This window comes from Triturus cristatus, chromosome 8, assembly GCF_964204655.1.
Source record: "Triturus cristatus chromosome 8, aTriCri1.1, whole genome shotgun sequence".
Classification (NCBI taxonomy): Eukaryota; Metazoa; Chordata; class Amphibia; order Caudata; family Salamandridae; genus Triturus; species Triturus cristatus.
The window spans coordinates 69,469,518-69,488,391 of NC_140591.1; the positions used below are offsets into that span (position 1 = coordinate 69,469,518).

The 18,874-nt window shown below is 43.0% G+C and overlaps 1 protein-coding gene across 1 annotated transcript in view; it reads left to right on the forward strand.

Annotated features, from left to right (window-relative positions):
• Nucleotides 1–18,874, forward strand: part of CFAP44 (cilia and flagella associated protein 44) — a 557,576-nt gene that overhangs the window by 249,364 nt on the left and 289,338 nt on the right. The window contains exons 9-10 of the mRNA XM_085621005.1: nt 3,476–3,595; nt 6,177–6,333. Of these exons, the coding sequence (XP_085477131.1) occupies nt 3,476–3,595; nt 6,177–6,333 (277 nt within the window). The remainder of the gene's footprint in view (nt 1–3,475; nt 3,596–6,176; nt 6,334–18,874) is intronic.

Consider the following 18,874-nt stretch of genomic DNA (forward strand, 5'->3'; position numbering starts at 1 on the left):
TATCTATCTCCTCAAGCCAGAAAACAGATCGTCTTGGCAATGATAGGCTCCAGATTGGATTATTGTAATGCCCTTTACTTAGGCATTAACAAGGGCTTGCTAACACGACTACAAATGGTGAAGAATGCTGCGGCCAAGTTTGTATTGGACTTGCCCAAATGGGCTTCTGCTCAGGCCTCCAGAAGGTCCCTGCATTGGCTTCCAATTGAGGCCAGGATCTCTTTTAAGTCCTTGAGTCTGACATATGGGGCTCTGGCCACAAATAGGTCTGGAGGCCTAAAGGATCTGTTGGCCCCTTATACACCCTCCAGAAATCTCCGTTCGGCTAACAAATTTCTGCTATCAGTTCCCCGAGTTCGCAAAGCCAAATGGGGTGGCAGAGCTTTTTCATCTTTAGCCCCCAGGCTGTGGAATATGTTGCCAGTGGAAATTAAATCTCTCCCCTCCATGCAAGCTTTTAGGAAGGCCCTTAAGACGTGGCTATTTGCCAGGGCCTACCCTTAGCTTTGATCAGTCTTCTTAGGAACTTTTTTGGTTAGGCGCCTTGATGCCTTCGGGCTGAGTAGCGCGATTACAAATTCTTTTTCATTCATTCATTCACTCAACTGGGCAGATGTACCTCATAATAATGGAAAGTTTCTCGAGGTTTTCACCGAGTGGTAAATCTGTCCCAGTATGGTAATAGTTATCTCAATTAACTATAACATGTGCCCTAAGGCAAATATACCTTGTGCCCCCCCTGCACGGTTTTCTAATCAATAATTTTATTGTAAATGTTGCAGTGATGTTATCAATGATGTCATAGAAGGTGTCATGAGTGATGTAATATGTGGGTAATTAGCAGTGCATGGCAAAGGCTCAAGTTAAAGTTACCTTAGGGCACGAGTTATGGTAACTTGAGATAACTCTAACTATAACTGGTGAATTTCTGTGGTTTTTTAGAGTTTAAAACGTTACATTGTTACTGAATATTTCACCTAACTATAACGTTACTTTAACCTTTGGTGTTTTTAGTGAATTTCTAGTTCTTTTAAGGTAAAGTAATATTTTATTACCATACATAAAGCACACCCTACGCCGTGCATGTCCTTCGGATGTGCGGGTGGGGAGGTGGCTGGAAGGCCTGGCCTTCGGTCATGCCCTGCTTCAAACCCCCTGCAGGCTGCGAGGTTGGCTGCAGGACCTGGCCTGCGGTCAGGCCCTGCTTCAATTCCCTCTCCTCCCGCCACCCCCAGAAGGCAGCCAACTCCAACCTGCACATGGCCGCCAGGTCCTTTGCCCTTTTTCCAACCCACCTGAAAGCAGCTAACCCCACACTGTGCATTTCATTTGGCTGTGCACGGTGAATGGTTGGCTGCAGGCCGGGCCCTGTGACCAACCCACCCGGAGTCGGCCATCCCCATGCTGCGCACATCCTTTCTTCATGTACAGCATAGGTTAGGCACAGGCCCTGCATCCTCCTCCCTGTAGGCAGGCACCTGTAGGCAACCAACCCCACACCGCACATGGCCTTTAGATGTGCATGGGGTTTGCTGCTGGGCCTGGCTTGCAACCTTGCCCTGCAGCTTTGCTCTGCATACAACTCCTCACAGGCAGCCAACCACACACTGCGCACGGCCTTTGGCCATACAGAGTGGAGGGTTAGCTACAGAGCCCCTAGGATGCCATTTCCCAGCCAAAGGGCTTGCCTACCACTAGGCCCTGTGGCAAACCCCCCAGCAGGCTGCTAAACCCATGCTCTGTACTGCCTTTGGCATGCATGGCGTAGGGGTGGACTTCGGGCCCCGAGGATGCCATCCTCGGGGCCCGAAGGCGATCCGCCCGCCAACATAATCAACCCCTGAATGACTTTGTAGATATTAATGCTATCAGTAACTCATTAAGCCTTCAATACCCTCAAAAAGTATTTGTTCTTAATTTACCTTGATGGAATGTGCATATTAAACACCTTTTCTGACCCACAATTTTAAGTCAACAGCTACCCATCTATGCTTTAGCCACTCCCTACAGATAACCCTCTGTATTTTGAATCACTACACCACACAGATTCTTGGAATGAGCAGAACGGCGTACAACCTTAGATCAACGCTTGCAATCATACTGCGACTAGAAACGTCTAACAGTGGGTCGCCATTTATTATACATTCCTCAACAATGTATAACGTTTCAAAATATCCAGGGAATGTCTGGGGATAAATATCTGAGCCTTATAAACCTCCAGTTTATATAGGAATTGTCTATAGCACTGTATGACAACTATTTAACATGGACACGTGCCCAGACATCCATAGGTGATTAACATAAGTTTTAGCTTTTCCCTTACATTTTTGGTGACCGGCCTGGGATTTAACCCACAATCTTTTTGAAACGTGTGCCTGCAACTGACAATAGTTGTGCTCAGTTTCTACTTTGTTTAAATGAAGTCATGCTTGCACTAAACAAAAATTCTTGGTGGCTAAAGTGTGGTTCCTGTACTTTGACCATACTGAACCAAACGTGTCTCCAGGAATATGCTGTTTCTGTTCCGTACAAGCACACATGTATATAAAGTCAATCTATGGTGTATATGATGTAGACCCCGTACTACCAAATTTGTATTTTAAAATGATTTAATGGTTTAAAGGCTTTATGGAGTAATTTGAGTAGCAGTAGCTTGGATGATGTCATCGGTAATGTCATCAATGATATCATTTGAGCTGTCATCAGTGGTGTCATCAACATGTCATGAGTGATGTAATATGAGGTCATAATCAGTGCATGTTGGGGTCACGAGTTGTTAGCTCACTGAACTAAAGCTATCAATTCTCAGTGTTTTTTTTCTTTTTTTTAACTTTAGGTCTTGTGTGACTTCATCACCTAAGTATAACACCACTTAAACTTTTTAGTGTGAATATATATGTGTGTTTCTGTGTAATGCCTTACCTGTATGTCAATTCCAGCTTAATTCAGAGGCATAAAGTTTTGGATTTGCAGAGCTTGAAGTGGCAGGTGTCTGGGACACCAAGATGAGCACAGTTACGGTAGTTGGTTTTGCAAAGCATTGATACTCACAGGAGATTATCTTTGTGTGTTGAGCTTTGGGTACAAAGGGAAAGACCTTCTCCAGAAGGTGCAGTACATGAAAGCAAGCATGAAGAGGACTCGCATTTATGGTTACCTTGAAGGACAGGTCTTCATCTGACCAGGAACTACACGAAGTTTACAGCAGGGGCTCAGAAGACCTTTCCGCCAGGAGTACAGTAACACAGCTGTAGCCTTAAGTTCAATAAACTGGCACTGACCATGGAGTGCCCCCAAAGCCAAGCAGAGGAAGTTATTCTTCTGAGATAACTGTGGATGGTACTTGGCAGCTAGCCAGACAGAGTCTCCTACTTGAAAATATGTGAAGATGTTTATAAAAAGAAAAGAGGGAGCTAAAACAATTGTAAATAAGAGCTATTTTAAAGAAGTTTACAATATTTTTACTTCAATTTAGAGCGTGCTAAAAAAAGACGCCGTTCAACAATGGTAACAGAGGACAACACCGACCTCACAGAAAGTGATGAAAAGACATCATCTGAGGCTGAAGAGTCTGCCGAGGAGACCGGGAGTGAAGGTGAGTGAATTTATGAGACTGTTGGTTTCTGTGGCAATTCTTCAAGTCCTAAGGGAATGATTTAATGTTTTAAAGGTCCTAAGTCCTAAGGGAATCCTAAAAGAAAAGCCACCCCTCCTGCTCAAGTCACCTCCAAGTTGGACTACAAAACCACTCTGTGGGCCAGCATCACCAAGCAGGATTGGAGAAGACTCCAATCCATTCAGAACATGGCAGGCAGACTCATATGCAAACTCCCATGTAGAACTCACATCACATGATACTTCAACGTTCTCTGTTTAAAGTCCTTACTCACACGCTCAAGGCACTACACAACTTGGGGCCCATCTACCTGAACAATTGCATCTCCTTCCAACAACCACCCAGACTCCTGCACTCCACAGGGCTTCTGCTCGCACACATCCCATGAATTCAAAGAACCCGATCCGAGGGATGGGTCTTCTCTTAAACTTCTTCTAAAGTGTTGATGGGTCTTCTCTTATATTGTTTTTTAAGTGTGGAATGACCTCCCACCTCACATCACAGCCTCCTACTCTAGTTTTGAGTTGACCAAGAAGCTCAAGACCTGGCTATTCAAATAACCCCCATAGCCTAGACAAGGCTAGGTACACACTACTCATTGCTCCTCATTGCCACATTCTCAGTGTTAGGATACTCTTGTGGGTCATAGTGCATTATCCACATACATATAACATAACATAACAGCAGTGTTTCAGACACTATTTAATTCACCCAGAACTGCTGCCTTTGAATAATAAAATGCACTGTAGTTTTATCAGGCACTTTGGCCCTCCCTTGATACTTTTACTCTCTGCGTCTTGTGCTGTCACTTCACCAGAGCAACACTTTATTTAGCGCGCCCCCTGTCCTGCACTACCAGCTAACAGTTCTAATCTGGTCTAAAGAATGTAGAATCTGACCACAGATCTCTCCAATTTTGGAGGTCACCTCTGTGCTCCTCCTCTCTGCTGATAGTCAAGCCTGTACAGGGAACAGCTCTAGACAATTTAATTCCCAGACAAGCAGTCAGGCAAACTGAGTACAAGGAGTTCAGCAGAGAAGCATGCAGACTACGCGCCTCTAGTCCGCTACACAGCAGTAGTCAGTAGTCAGTGTGCTGTGCTGATACCATTGTCGTTGGCCTCCTCATTGGAGTACAAAAACACAACATTTCATAGCAGAACACCAAGGCGCATGCTTTGGAGCGAGCTAGAACACACACTCTAAAACTGGAACATAACCATCTTGCTTTTGGTGATGGAGTATTTCAGAGGCCCTCTTGTTTGGTGCCCATCTCTTTGAACATGCGAGTACGTCAGTGATTTGTCGTAGACTATTCCCCTCTCGCTGTGCGCCCCACAGGTGTCCTGTGGCTGCCCTCGCCTCTCTCTCCCCCTCATTGTAAGCGCTTCTCTTTTACAGGCTTTTAAAGCTAAATCTGAGCATGCTGGTCTTCAGTCTGTATTTCTTACTGCCCTTTCGTTTATATATAGCCATTTCCAGATTGAAAATTGCGAGCATCCTAGCTAGCCATTGTTGAAAGGATGGAGCATTAGAATCCAGCCAGGCGGATGCAATACACATTGTAAATACTGCCATAGCAATAAAGATCAATTAATGTCCTATTTTTGCATCATTAGGATCCACAGCCCCTAATAAAATTACATCATTGGTCAAAATTATTTCAGTTTGTAACATCTCAGTCAGAAATTTTGCAATATCTTTCTTCAATTTTGTTAACTCAACACAAGATGCAAAGATACGAACACTATCTGCTTCAAACTTTGCACAAAAAAACCCATGTTTTAAAAAACTGTGTCTGTAATCTCGTGGACATTAAAATAGTTTGTGACATGTCATAAGCATAATTAAATTCCTCATTAGAGATCCGTACTTTCTCCTGCCACTTCAGTAAGAATGTATCCAGATCATCTGGTAGTGCCTCATTATTAAATGTATATATTTCCCCAATAGTGCATATTTTAACCTAAAGTAATTTTTCAATTTTTCCAACTATCTCAAAGTGCATCTTTCCCCCCACCTTCCGCAACAGAAAATCTCATACATCCTAAATTTATAATGGGTGATATAGTTTGTGCAGCAAAGGTTTTATAATTAAACTCCCAGTTTATTGTGTATATCTTAGATACTTGTAATATTTTTCCAGAGCATTGGGGAGATGATTAACATGTCACACCCATTTTATTTGTGTAATACTTATTATTGCCTTGTATTTGATCGGATTGTGATTGCAGAGGTATAGCTCATGCGAGTCCTTCAAAAATGTAAGTGGTCCTTAGCAAAGTGAGTAAGAGGCGATTATGTTTTAATAAAATATGTTGAAATCCTTTACACAGAGATTGAAAAATGAAGAGGCTAAGGTATAACTTTGCATCAGGTCTTTCATTGAGCTGATTTCCTTCGTTTTGTGACCAGAATTTGTCAACTGACGTGTGTGTGAATTCATGCAAGATACAAAAGCCCTTTAATTGCCTCTTTACCTTCAGCTATCACATGTCCTAGGATCATTCGCTATCGTTGAGGTCTCCGTAATCCAATTCACTGTTATGGTTGTTTGCAGGAGACGATCAGGGAAAAGGACAAAGAAAACGAAGAAAGAGAGACCAGGAGTTACTCAAGAGAATCCCAGAGTCCTTCTTTTATAAATATGATGAAATCTGCCCTCAAGCATTTGTCACACCCGATTCGGGAGTCCCAACGAATCTCCTGCAGCTTGTGTATCCTTCCGCCTTTCACTTAAACCTGCTGGAAACAACAGTGAGGTAATTGAAATTGTACGCTAATTTGTCAGACGTCCTTGTCTAAAGATTCCATTAATATCGTTTTGGATTTCAGGCCAAATCAGGAGGTAGTTTTTCTTAAGAAATTAGAGCAAAATATTTTACTTTTTTTGAAAGTCACAGGTTAATCAGATTCCCAGCTTTGGCAGAGTCAGAGTGCAGGCAGGATTCACAGGTAAGTCAACAATGAATACATGAATCGTACCATGGCCAAGGATTCCAGGACAACCCTGCCTCTGACAGCTCTTTGTGAAAGCCAGTTATTGACATCATTATAACATCGCATATGCTGTTGCCATCAATACGCACCATTGCTTGAGCAGGCAATTACAGTGAAGAGGGTTCTTTGCCTTGTCCCCATGTGATCTTTCAATTCTAGCTCCCTCATTAATACACACCACCTCCAATGTACCGTCAACATGTCTTCAAGTTGAGGACGGTGTCTAAATCTGCAGAGATCTCCCCAAACGCGTTATGAAATGAAAAAGGAATACATTGTTGAGTCCTATTTTTAATTTTTAGAGATCCACTCAGGTTACCAAAAGCAATATATCTACTTTTAGATTTCTGAAAAAGTCAATGGCTTAAACACTTAAGCAGTCCCACAGGGTTTGTGGCCAGCTTTTCTTCTATTTATCATAGTCAAGGAGACAACATCCAGCTGCAGGTCAAGCTCAAGGAAGGAGGCAAGCTCATATTAGAAATCAGAGCATACTTTGCTTGCACATACCTAATGGCCTCACCTTAAAAGGGCCCAAATGGTGATCAGCACAGGGTGCTCTAGAGGGGGCCAAAGCCCCCTCCTTTGCTACTCTGCTGTCCTGGGTCTTGATCATGACCCTTTTCCTCACTCAAACTCCTTCTGCAATCGGCCTAGACCTTTGCTCACGAAGTGAAACATGAAGTTCAGAGAAATTTGTGATTCAGCCTGTATAGAACTGTTGGATAAGTCAGGAATTCTGAGTAAGTCAGTCTTACCTCATGCAGTGACACCTCAGTGTTTTCCTTAGACCTCTTCATCAGGCCATACCTGGCTAAAATATCCCTGAAATATAGCCAGGAAATTGTGATTTACTTAAAGAAATAGTTGCAGAACGCCGATTTCAGAGCTAAATTGTCATTTCTTTGGTGAATTCTCAGAATAGTGCAATAGTTTTGCATGCTGGAATTACGAATCCCATGAAATCAATAATGTTTGATCAGGCGCGGCCGGCATAGGTATGTTCGGTGGGGAGTGGCGGGAGCAGGGCAGGACAGTGGAGGGGAGGTCGACAGACAACGGGATAGGTAAAATGAAATAAAAAAATTCATAAAACCACTTACATTGCGCTCACTGCATTTCCGCGTGGTTTTATTTTTTCGAATTTTATTTTACCTATCCCGTTGTCTGTTGACCTCTCCCCCCACCGCCCGCCTCACCGCTCTTATCTGTATGGCACCTTTAGTTTGATGAAGAAATCACTAGATTGGAATTTCTTATCATTTTGGAATGAGTGCCTAATTGTACTGAATGGATACAATGCTCCAAAGCATGTTTCGTAGTTCTTTTTTATCCATCAATCAAAGGAAATACTCTCTCAGTACTGCTTGTCAGGGCTGCTTCACAAAACTGCTTCACAGTCAGTGCTTCAACTAATTAAGATGTTCATGTGACAGGATATACTGCCCCAGTTAGTGGTTCAAGTATTGCACTAACAACCATCTGGTCTGGTCTTTTAGAAAAGCCTCCTTAAAGGTTAGAATTTTAAGATCTGGAAAATGTGTTTGCCATGTTGGTGTGATAAGGGAGTTTAGATAGACTAGTAAAGGAAAGTATGGTTTGTCAATCAGTATTATCAAACCTGACTATTTCAAGTTCTAGACAATACTAGTATAGATGATTGAGATTTCTACTGTATTCTGTCTCTGTGTGCAAAGAGAGTTTCTGGTTATAGTGTGGTAAATAATTTAATTACCGGGACTTAATTTGATGCGGAAAATCTATAATAATAGCTCAGTGAAATAAGAGGCAGGATCCGTGGTATTAGAGGTTCGGAACGGGCTTTATTCCAAAATCGATTCGAATCGATGGTCTCCATATTCCATCACCACGAAGGTTCAGGAAGTGAAGGGGCCACTTTATTGACAAGTAATCATTTATATACAATAGGCATTACAGTGAAACAGATGCCGGAGGCGTAACAGTTGATAATAAAGATAAGAACATACATGCGTAACTAAAATAGGTGTAACTGGGCGTAACTTAAAGAACGTCATTGGATATGATGTCAGAAATGGGTGGTTCCACGGAAGAATTTCGCAATGTCAGCAGAAATACTTGGCAGAGATGCGCGCGCAGCAGCATGACGTGTGATTGACGTGCAACTAGGGGGTGAAAGGGACTTGACATTTAGCTCTACATGTGGAGACAGAAGTCTGGGGTTATGTCAACCTAATCCCAAATCATATCTAACATCCTATGTTTAAAGAACTGTGTTATCCAAAAAGAAAGGTCTCTTAGGATAGAATCTTATTCTATACTGACTATACTGACTGTTAGTGCGTGTACAAGCGTCTAAGTGTCTACACTAGATGCGAGGGCAGAAATCTTCCATAGTAACAGGGCTATGAATTACTTGCATAAAGACAGAGAAGCCGGGCCTTTTGCTCGGTAGCTGAAAGAATGTTTACTTAAACTACTAGACAGGAATGCATTGGGTGAAGAGCGGAGCAGAGCAGATAATCTTGAAGGTGAAATACAGTTTTTGGCAAGCAACAGGCTGGAGTCAGGCACCGTTAGCCGCGCAGGGAGTAGGACAAAGTTCATGGATACAGATGCGAGCTCAGACTGGAGCTTTCAGAGGCAGAAGGCAGAAAAGGCTTGATGGCAGAATCAGGGCCTACTCGCCTGGACTGAAAAATGGGATAAATGAACCATATAAAGCCGGTGGCCTTTCATACTTAGAAATAGAATATCCGGCCCATTCATGGCGGATCTGAAAGAGGACATGTTGATGGTGGACGCACAAGTGTTTGCGTCTTCATAACTGGAACTGGAGGAAACATACATGTACTTATGGTTTATACATGAAACCGTTGGGGTCCAAGATAGGGGACACAACTGACCATAAAAATCCATATTTCCACATTCCCTCCTTGTCCCCTACTTGCCCTTAAGAGATATCAATCTTCATCAATCCGTTAATTTGTTCATATAACATCATTTGTTCTTCTTTCTTCTTCCGGAATCTTGAATGAAAACTTGGATGTGGGATACACGAGGTGGCACATAGACCACAAATCGCTGGTCCACATTGTAGGCATAAGCAGCAACTGAATAGTATGAGAAGGCCAATACCTAGGAAGGATAGGACCCTCCATCCAAAGGTAGATAATACACTCCAAAACCAACCGGACCAAGTCCAGGTGCCTGGATTCTGGTGTATCTGGCTTACAATCTTATGAAGGCGAGTTATGGCTTTATATACAGATGGCAAATTTTCTGGTATGAAAATGCAACAGCTTGATCCGATGACCCTACAAGCTCCGCCCCTATCGGCCAGGATGACGTCAAGGACAAGACGATTTTGAAGCACAACAATCCGCATAGCAGACTGCTCTTCTGTTAGATTGCCTAAGGCGGAAATAGTTTCGTTCACTACTGCTTCAAGGGTTCTGGTTAATCTACGTATCAGCTTACTATTAGTGACTGTACCTATATAAGGAAAGAGACCTTTATTGAAATCTGTGTATTTTTCCCATGCTGTCTCAGTGTAATCGACTATTGGGAGATCTCTCCGTTCTCTATTGTGTACTAAATGAGTATTTCTATGATAATCAGGAGGAGCTAGGAAAACAGGTGGCAAAAGAAATCCGATGTAACAGGTACCATCCCAATCTAGAGGCAGACGTATATATGCAGTCTGACCACATACAAAGTAGGAATGGCGAGAAGCTCTAAACGTAGACTTGCCTTGATCACTGAATTCTATTACAGTGATGCATTTACTATGGCCCATGTGTATGGAGCCATTCTTTCTTATACACAGTTCACCTTTAACTGGAAATACTGACATAGCGGGCAAAATTGGTGCAGCTTCGGTTTCGACATTCAGGATCATGAGATTAAGCGTGAAATTACCTAATCCATATACTTCATTTTCTAGATCAGTTCCTGTTCTTTTGGGAAGTCCCTCCTTGTTAGGGTAACAGGCTTTAAGCAAGACTAAGTTCAGGTTTCCCCAAACCCAGTTGTCTTGATAAACTGCGGAATTCGAATCTAGGGAATTAATTAAACTAAACCATGCTCCACAGGAGCCATTGTGTGTGAACGGATATGGAAAGAGAGGCAAAATTCCATTATAGTTCTGATAGGGAGGGAGTCGGCCACATATCCAACAATTTGTAGCATTGCTAGCCTGATGGGAATGATGTAACATACTAATAAAAGTGTTATTGCGCAGCGCAAATCTATATGACAACTCATGCGGGGGAAATTCACTAAAAGAATGTTCAGCAGTAACATTATAAACATGTTTAGAAATAGGATAATATATGTGCAACAATATACTTGCAGTTATTATTAAAAGACATAAGAAAAACAAAATTAATAACGTCACTGTACAATGACTACGCAGTGATTTACAGTACGCATGTTTTTTCAACTTGGTTTGATTATCTTCTTCTCTATTCCGGTCCAGACGATACATGTCAGAGACAAATTCAACCGATTCACCTTGGAGAGGACTTAAACAATCAAATTGTCTGACTTGTTGGACCGTAGTTTTAGTCTATATTGTTCTTTATCATTCAGTTCAACCAAAGGAAGCTTTGAGTCTGCCTTTGAGGAAATACAGTGTTTAGTCTCTATATCGGATGGTAGTCCATGAAATTTCTTTATATGACTTGAATGTATCCAGCCTTTTCGACCTTCGATCTTCACGGCTGTCCTCGTGGTTAGCAGTACGAGTTGAGGCGATCTCCACCTAGGATCCAGCTGAGACTTCCGGTCAAAGTTCCTCACTAACACCAGGTCACCAGGAACCACGTCATGGGGTTTCACCTCGGTGTTGTCGGGAAAGGCTGCAGCTACCTGTGAACGACAAGATTGTAGTGCAGACATCAAGGAAGCCAGGTAATCTGTCAGCATATTACAGTCAACGTCAGTTATTTTACGAGGTATAGGCGTCCCCCACATATTTGGTGGTCTACCGAAGATCACCTCATAAGGGGATAGCCCTGTTCGAGAGTGCGCTACCATTCTCATGTAAAAGAGTGCAACTGGTAAGGCTACTACCCAGTCGACACCTTTCTCTCTACATATTTTTGACAATCTAATCTTCAGAGTTTGATTATGTCGTTCCACGAGACCTGCTGCCTCGGGGTGTCGGACACAGTGAAATCTCCATTGATAACCTAACAAAAGTGAAACGTATTTCATTAGTTCGGATGAGAACGGCTGGCCGTTATCTGAGTAGACAGCACGTGGTAAACCGTACCGTGGGAAGAATTCTCGAACTAACTGTTTGGCAGTAGTCGGGGCAGTGTAATCTGAAACCGGGTATGCCTCTGTCCAACGGGAAAGAGCACAAACAACTACAAGAACGTATTTGAATCCTCGACATCGTTCCATCTGGATATAATCCATCTGGAGGACTTCAAAAGGGTGATCAGGAGGCTGAAATCCACCCTGTTCTACGGGAATGCTTTTACCTGGGTTAAACTGACAACAGATCATACAGGTACGGACTTTTTGTTTAGCTGCTGCTCGTAAATGTTTGTTGAACCAAATGTGTTGAATGCTGTCTAGCATAGCTTTTTCTCCTAAGTGGGCAGGACTATGTATTGTATTTATGATAACTTGGACCATTGAGTCGGGAAGAAACCATATAGATTTTTCCTTCGTCATCCATCCCTGATCAGTTTGGATCCCTCCTAATTCAGTCCATTTCTTTATTTCTTCTGGTGTAGCATGTGTCTGTATGTCAATTACGTCAAGAGCGGGATCCTTTACCATCATGCAATGTGTTGGTGTCCGAACTATTGTCTTTGTCATGTCAGATGTGTGAGTTTGAGCAGTCTGTTTAGCTGTTTTGTCAGCTAGATCATTGCCTTGGGAAATGATATCAGTAACTTTCGTATGAGCTTTACATTTCATAATTGATATTGCAGCGGGTAGATGTATTGCATCTAATAGAGCATGAATGAGGGGTCCGTGCTGAATGTGGGCACCGTGAGAAGTCAAATAACCTCTCTCTCGCCACAGCACGCCGAAGTCATGGACGACTCCGAATGCATAACGTGAATCTGTGTATATGTTGACTTTCTTATTTGTGGCTTGAATACAGGCTTGTGTCAGAGCGATGAGCTCTGCTGCTTGGGCTGACAAGGTATTAATACGATTTGTTTCAATGACTTCAGTGTCTGTTGTGACTGCATACGCGGCCACTAGCTCTCCTGTACTTGTTCTCATACATGAACCATCTACATACAACGTCAGGTCTGAATCTGTCAATGGGACGTCTGTCAAGTCTTGTCTGGGTTTCGTCGTGATAGTAATAACTTCAATACAATCATGTGCTAATGGGTCTGTTCCGTTTACTGGCAAAAGAGTGGCAGGATTCAATGTACTACAACGTCTGATTTCTATGTGTGGCTGAAACAATGTTAATTCGTAACCGGTGAGTCTCGCTATAGTCAAGTGTTGTGTTTGTGTGCGGTTCAAGAGAACCTCTACTGCGTGTGGTACTTGTACTGTCAATGGATGTCCTAACACTATGGCATCGCTTTGTCTGATTGCTAAAGCTGTCGCTGCCACTGACTTCAGGCACGCAGGCAGAGCCTGAGCTACGGGATCTAATGTACTAGAAAAATAAGCACATGGTTTGTGTGATCCTGCTTGTTCCTGTGTGAGTACTGACAAAGCAGTACCTTCGCGTTCTGTAACAAAGAGCGTAAACTGTTTGCCGTAACATGGTGTTGCTAGGACAGGTGCCTGACATAAAGCTTTCTTTAAACTTTCAAAGGCGTGTGTATGTTCCTGAGTCCAAGGGAGGACAGTCGATGTGGCTGCCTCCTGTGTTGTCAACTGAATGAGTGGTTTTGCTAGAAATGCATACTGAGGGATCCACTGCCTACAATATGAAGTGAGGCCTATAAAAGCCCGCACCTCCTTTTGTGTCTTGGGTACTGACATGTTATCAATTAACTGTATACGGTCGGGTGTAAGCTGCCTTCCCTCCTTGGACAGCGAGTGACCAAGGTAAACAACTCGCTGGACACAGAATTGCAGCTTAGAAGGGGACACCTTGTGCCCCTTTTCGGCCAAAAAATGTAAAACCGTCAGTGAGGCTTTTTCACATTCAGGTTCGCTTCGGGCGGTGATCAGCAGATCATCGACATATTGAAGCAGGGCAGTGTTGACTGGCATGTGGATACTGTCAAGTTCTCGTTTCAATGCTTGGCTATAGATGCTGGGGCTTTCTGTGAATCCTTGAGGTGCGCGTGTGAATTTAAAGCTTCGTCCATTTAAACTAAATCCGAACAAGTATTGGCTTTCCGGATCTATTGGGACGCTGAAAAAGGCATTCTTGAGATCAATTACAGTAAAGAATGTTGCTTCGGAATCAATGGCTGTCAGTAATGAAGAAATGTCTGGAACTACGGGGTATTGTGGTACAATACATTTATTTAATTCGCGCAGATCAATAACCAATCGATATACTGACGGGGCTTTTGGATCAGTTCGTTTAAGAATCGGGATTATCGGGGAATTACATACATTGGAATCGGTTTCCACAACCACTCCTTGGCCAATAAGCTCGTCAATGATTTGCAGTAAAGCCACTACAGCATCTGGGGGTAACTTGTATTGTCGCATTCGTGGTAGTACCACTCCTGCCTTTAGTGTGACTCGATATGGTGTAATGTTCATGCAACCAACATCTGTAGGGCCTTGTGCCCATAAATGTGTGGGTAAAGTCTGCAGTCGGGGATCCATGTCTCGGGACACATAGTGCCCTTTGAAATCACGTAAAAACAATCTTACTCCTTCCGGAGAACAACATATTATAGCTCCTAGAGCTTTCAATGTTTTGATACCTAACAGGTTTTCTGGACATGATTTAGTAAGCAATAAATCTGTAGTTCGTGTCAAAGGACCAATCGTAAGGGGAAGAGGCTGTGATACTTCGTTAATGATAGGTTTTCCTGAAAACCCAAGGGAAATATTCTGTGAGCCTGAGAGGGGTGCCCCTGGAACTTCACTACGTTTTATTGTTGTTCGGCTTGCCCCTGTATCAAGTAAAAATTTTCTATCTTGGCCTAATAGTTCACTGTGTACATAAGGTCCTTCTTGATCTACAGGGACCTCGATAAGGGGTAAGCCAACTTCCCTCTCTAGGCTGTTTCATGAGTATCGTTGATAATCAGGATAATCATACTGTGCAGTCTGGTACATCTGTCGTGTCGTTGTTGGTGTAGCAGCAATAGGCTGCGGTGGTGGAGCTGGCATAGACTGTGCATGCTGCGGAGCTCCTTGTTGGTTCTGATCCTGTCTAAGTGGCCGTGGTCTTTCTTTAGTATTACCTATGGCGATATTATGTTTTAAAACTGGACAATCGTGTACATAATGGCCTGGCTGTTTACAATAGTTGCATGTCCCTTTTACAGGACCTGTTGAAACACTGGACTGTGTCATACCCTTTTTATGACCGTCAGCTGGAACTGTCTGGGAAACTAGCATTTTCATTTTCGTGTCTTTCATGCGTCTTTGTTCATGTTCTTGTTCCTCTCTAATTCTATTGTGATGGTACTGTAGCATTTGTAACATTTGTGACGGAGAGTTACCTTGCCAGGTACTCTCGAATTTCAATACTCTATTCTTAACTTGGGGCAGGGCATTTTCAACTAATTTTGTCACAAACAGATGTGGATAAGATTCGCTACTTGCTTTTATTCCACTATTTATACCAAAACATTTTTCGAATCGGGCATAGAAATCACTAGTGTCTTCATCTTGCTTTTGTTTACAGGCTGAAATTGCACCCCAGTCTTCCTTTTTCGTAGTTAATAAACGTGGCAATACCTGTACTAGTAAACCTGGTAATATTTTGGTCTTTTCCCCAAGCCCTGAACCTGGACCTCGAGCTTTTTCTTCGTTTTCTAATGCTGTCCAATCTATCTTCTGGTCTCCCACCTCCCAGTCCTTTTCCTTGAGTTTTTCGTAAATGCCCGCAGGCATTAATACCTTCAATATCGTCATAATGTCTGGATAGGTATACTCTCCCATAAGCAACATGTCTTTAATTTCACGGTGGAAACCCGCTGGGTCTTTGTCATGACTGGGTACCACTTTCTTCATTTCTAATAGTTCTATTTTAGATATGGGTGTGTATACAAACACACGTTTAAACTGATTGTCATCACCTTTTATCGGGTGCACTTCGCGTAAGGGATTCTGTCTATCCATATAGTACGTCGTTCTTTCCTTGATGGGCAGTGAGACATGTTCGGGGCATACAAAAAGAATATACTGCTTTCTGGATTCTAGTATTTCTCTAATTAACTCAGTACCTGAACCTCTCCATTTATTTGTGAGTAATTCAGTCAATATAATAGGTAATGGACCAGGATCGGAGTGTTGGCTTTTATATAATATAAGGAGTTGTTGAACCATATAGATACCAGCTAAACGTTGTTCATCTGGGGTGAGGTTCAAAAACGTGTGTGCTAGTGTATCATCACTATATTTTCCGGGACTGTCAACCCAATGAACGGCTGACCTGGCTAATTCTTGTTCGTCCATAGAATCAAGTATATGATAACCCCTTCGTTCTCGGAGCAATTTGTCAGCGGCTTGGAACGAATGTTCGGGGGACCTTATATTTATTATTGGGTTTTGGAAGTTTCTGTTATTATCTGGACGTATCGGACGTATCGGATCAGTAAAGCATCTAGTATTATTACAATATTTCCCTCTACCTACATAGGCCATAGTTTCTAACTGTCCTGTGGGCAGTTCCAATTCTTCCTCCTCCTCGGTTTGTTCAGGCTCGTCTACTGCTAATCTTTCTTCGTGTATTCGTTCTACTTCTTTGCGGATCTTGCGGCACATAGCTACTATACATGATCGTTTATCATGTCTCCCCTCTGATATATTCCGACTCCAGGTGGTAAGAATTTGCATTTCTTCCGGATTTACCCCTGGTCGGTCTTGATTTCTGATCACACAATTTATGAGGAAACGTAACAGTTCCCCCTGTATCTCCACTTTCTGGTACTCCAAGGCTCTATTAATACTTTCGGAATCTCGTCCTGACTGGACAAAGTGATATATATTTTCTAAATGTGTAGTAATTCCTGGTAGCCTCCCTAAATATATTGCAGCTCGTCGGATACGTAATGATGCCAGCAGCATTTCGTCCCCTTTTCCGGGCACCGGGTCATATCTACAATCTATTAGAAGTTCCTTAAGCGCGTCGGGAGTTACTAGTTTGGGCGTACGTTGGTGGGCTAATTCTTGAAAGGAAAGTTTATTTACTCTGGGTGGCGTGGAAAAAATGTTTGTTGTACCTCCTGTAGCACCACCTGGGGTGCTGGATGTGAAAGGATTCGTTGAACGTGATATGGCAACCATAGATGTGGGTACAGCTGTAGAAACAGATGTGCTTGCCGGAACTTGTGTCGGAGTTTGTTGTTGCGGAGGTACAGACGGAGGAGGGTCTTGGCGTTGAACCCCCTCTGCAGGCGGTCTATGTGGCGCAGCATTAGCATACTCGGGAGCTGCGTCGTCTAAATCAGAGGAAAGAAAAACATCTTCTGCGGTTCTGGGATGCCCTTTGGGATGTACCTTTATTGGAAACAATGGGGGTGGCAAGTCTTTTGGTATCTCCGGAGTAGCCTTAGGTAATCCTTCGGCCAGAAGAGGATACATACCATTCATAAGGGCATTTCGTTGTCTGTCTACTTGTTCTGATTTTACTCGAGTACCTTCTTCAATTAATAGATTTTCTCGAACTTTATTTGAATTCTCCTTACTCTTCTCTTCTTGTCTACGTGCTTTTTCTGTACGTCTATACGATTCTTTACGCCATAATTCAATGGCGTCTTTCTGTGATTGTCTAGCTTTCTTTTTCCATAATTCTTCCTCTACTTTCACGATGCAATCTGCATCCCAGGTCCCAGCTGCGGGCCACCTCTGACTGTCTGGCAATTCCTTGGTGTAGTCTACCCATAAATCAAGAAATAATATGGCGTCTAGGCCATGTTTATGATACATGAAGTACCCTGGAGTGTCCCTAGGAGGAATGGGAACAGCTTCTTCGAGTACCCCTTTTCTAGTTTTTATCTGTCTTAATTTCGAAAAGAGCGGCATTTTTGAGAACTGATCTGATCTGATACCTAATTCTGAACACGTTTAATACAACAAAACACAATAATGAACAGTCATTCACACCACAATATGCAGAACGTATTTAAAACATTTTAACATTTAACATTTAATGAACAGCAATGATGGTCATTTGAGGAACTAGTCACTAAACATGATACTCGGCACTAACTAGGTAATTCTGGATTATATACTAGACATACTTGATATACTGCTAAACAGTACAGATACACTGCTGAAACAGTGCAGACCGGATTTGTGTACCCAAACCCGTCTTGACCGGCACAATCTATGTGCACGTCAGAACGCCTCCCCGATAATGGTACTCACCGGGTAGCTCGGAACGGAAGGCCTCGGAACTGAACTGAACTGGACTCGGACCGGACTGGACTCGACTCGAAACTTCGGAACTTCGGAACTTCGGAACTTCGGAACCTGGTGGGCCTCTGTATACCTCGGATCTTGCTCTCTCAGCTAGGCTCTGGTCGGGATACTTCGCACTTCTCACCGCCTCGTCTGGGTGTTGATCGCAGCCTCAGTTACCCCCGCTCGGCAGGAGGGAGATACAGGAAATCCTGTGGGTACGCGTTGTTGTCCGTCCAGCTGTGACAGGAGACCGGGCCTGCAACGCACCTCCGGCGCGTGAGATGAGAAAGTGTCCCTATTCGGGCGCCATTTATGTGGTAAATAATTTAATTACCGGGACTTAATTTGATGCGGAAAATCTATAATAATAGCTCAGTGAAATAAGAGGCAGGATCCGTGGTATTAGAGGTTCGGAACGGGCTTTATTCCAAAATCGATTCGAATCGATGGTCTCCATATTCCATCACCACGAAGGTTCAGGAAGTGAAGGGGCCACTTTATTGACAAGTAATCATTTATATACAATAGGCATTACAGTGAAACAGATGCCGGAGGCGTAACAGTTGATAATAAAGATAAGAACATACATGCGTAACTAAAATAGGTGTAACTGGGCGTAACTTAAAGAACGTCATTGGATATGATGTCAGAAATGGGTGGTTCCACGGAAGAATTTCGCAATGTCAGCAGAAATACTTGGCAGAGATGCGCGCGCAGCAGCATGACGTGTGATTGACGTGCAAC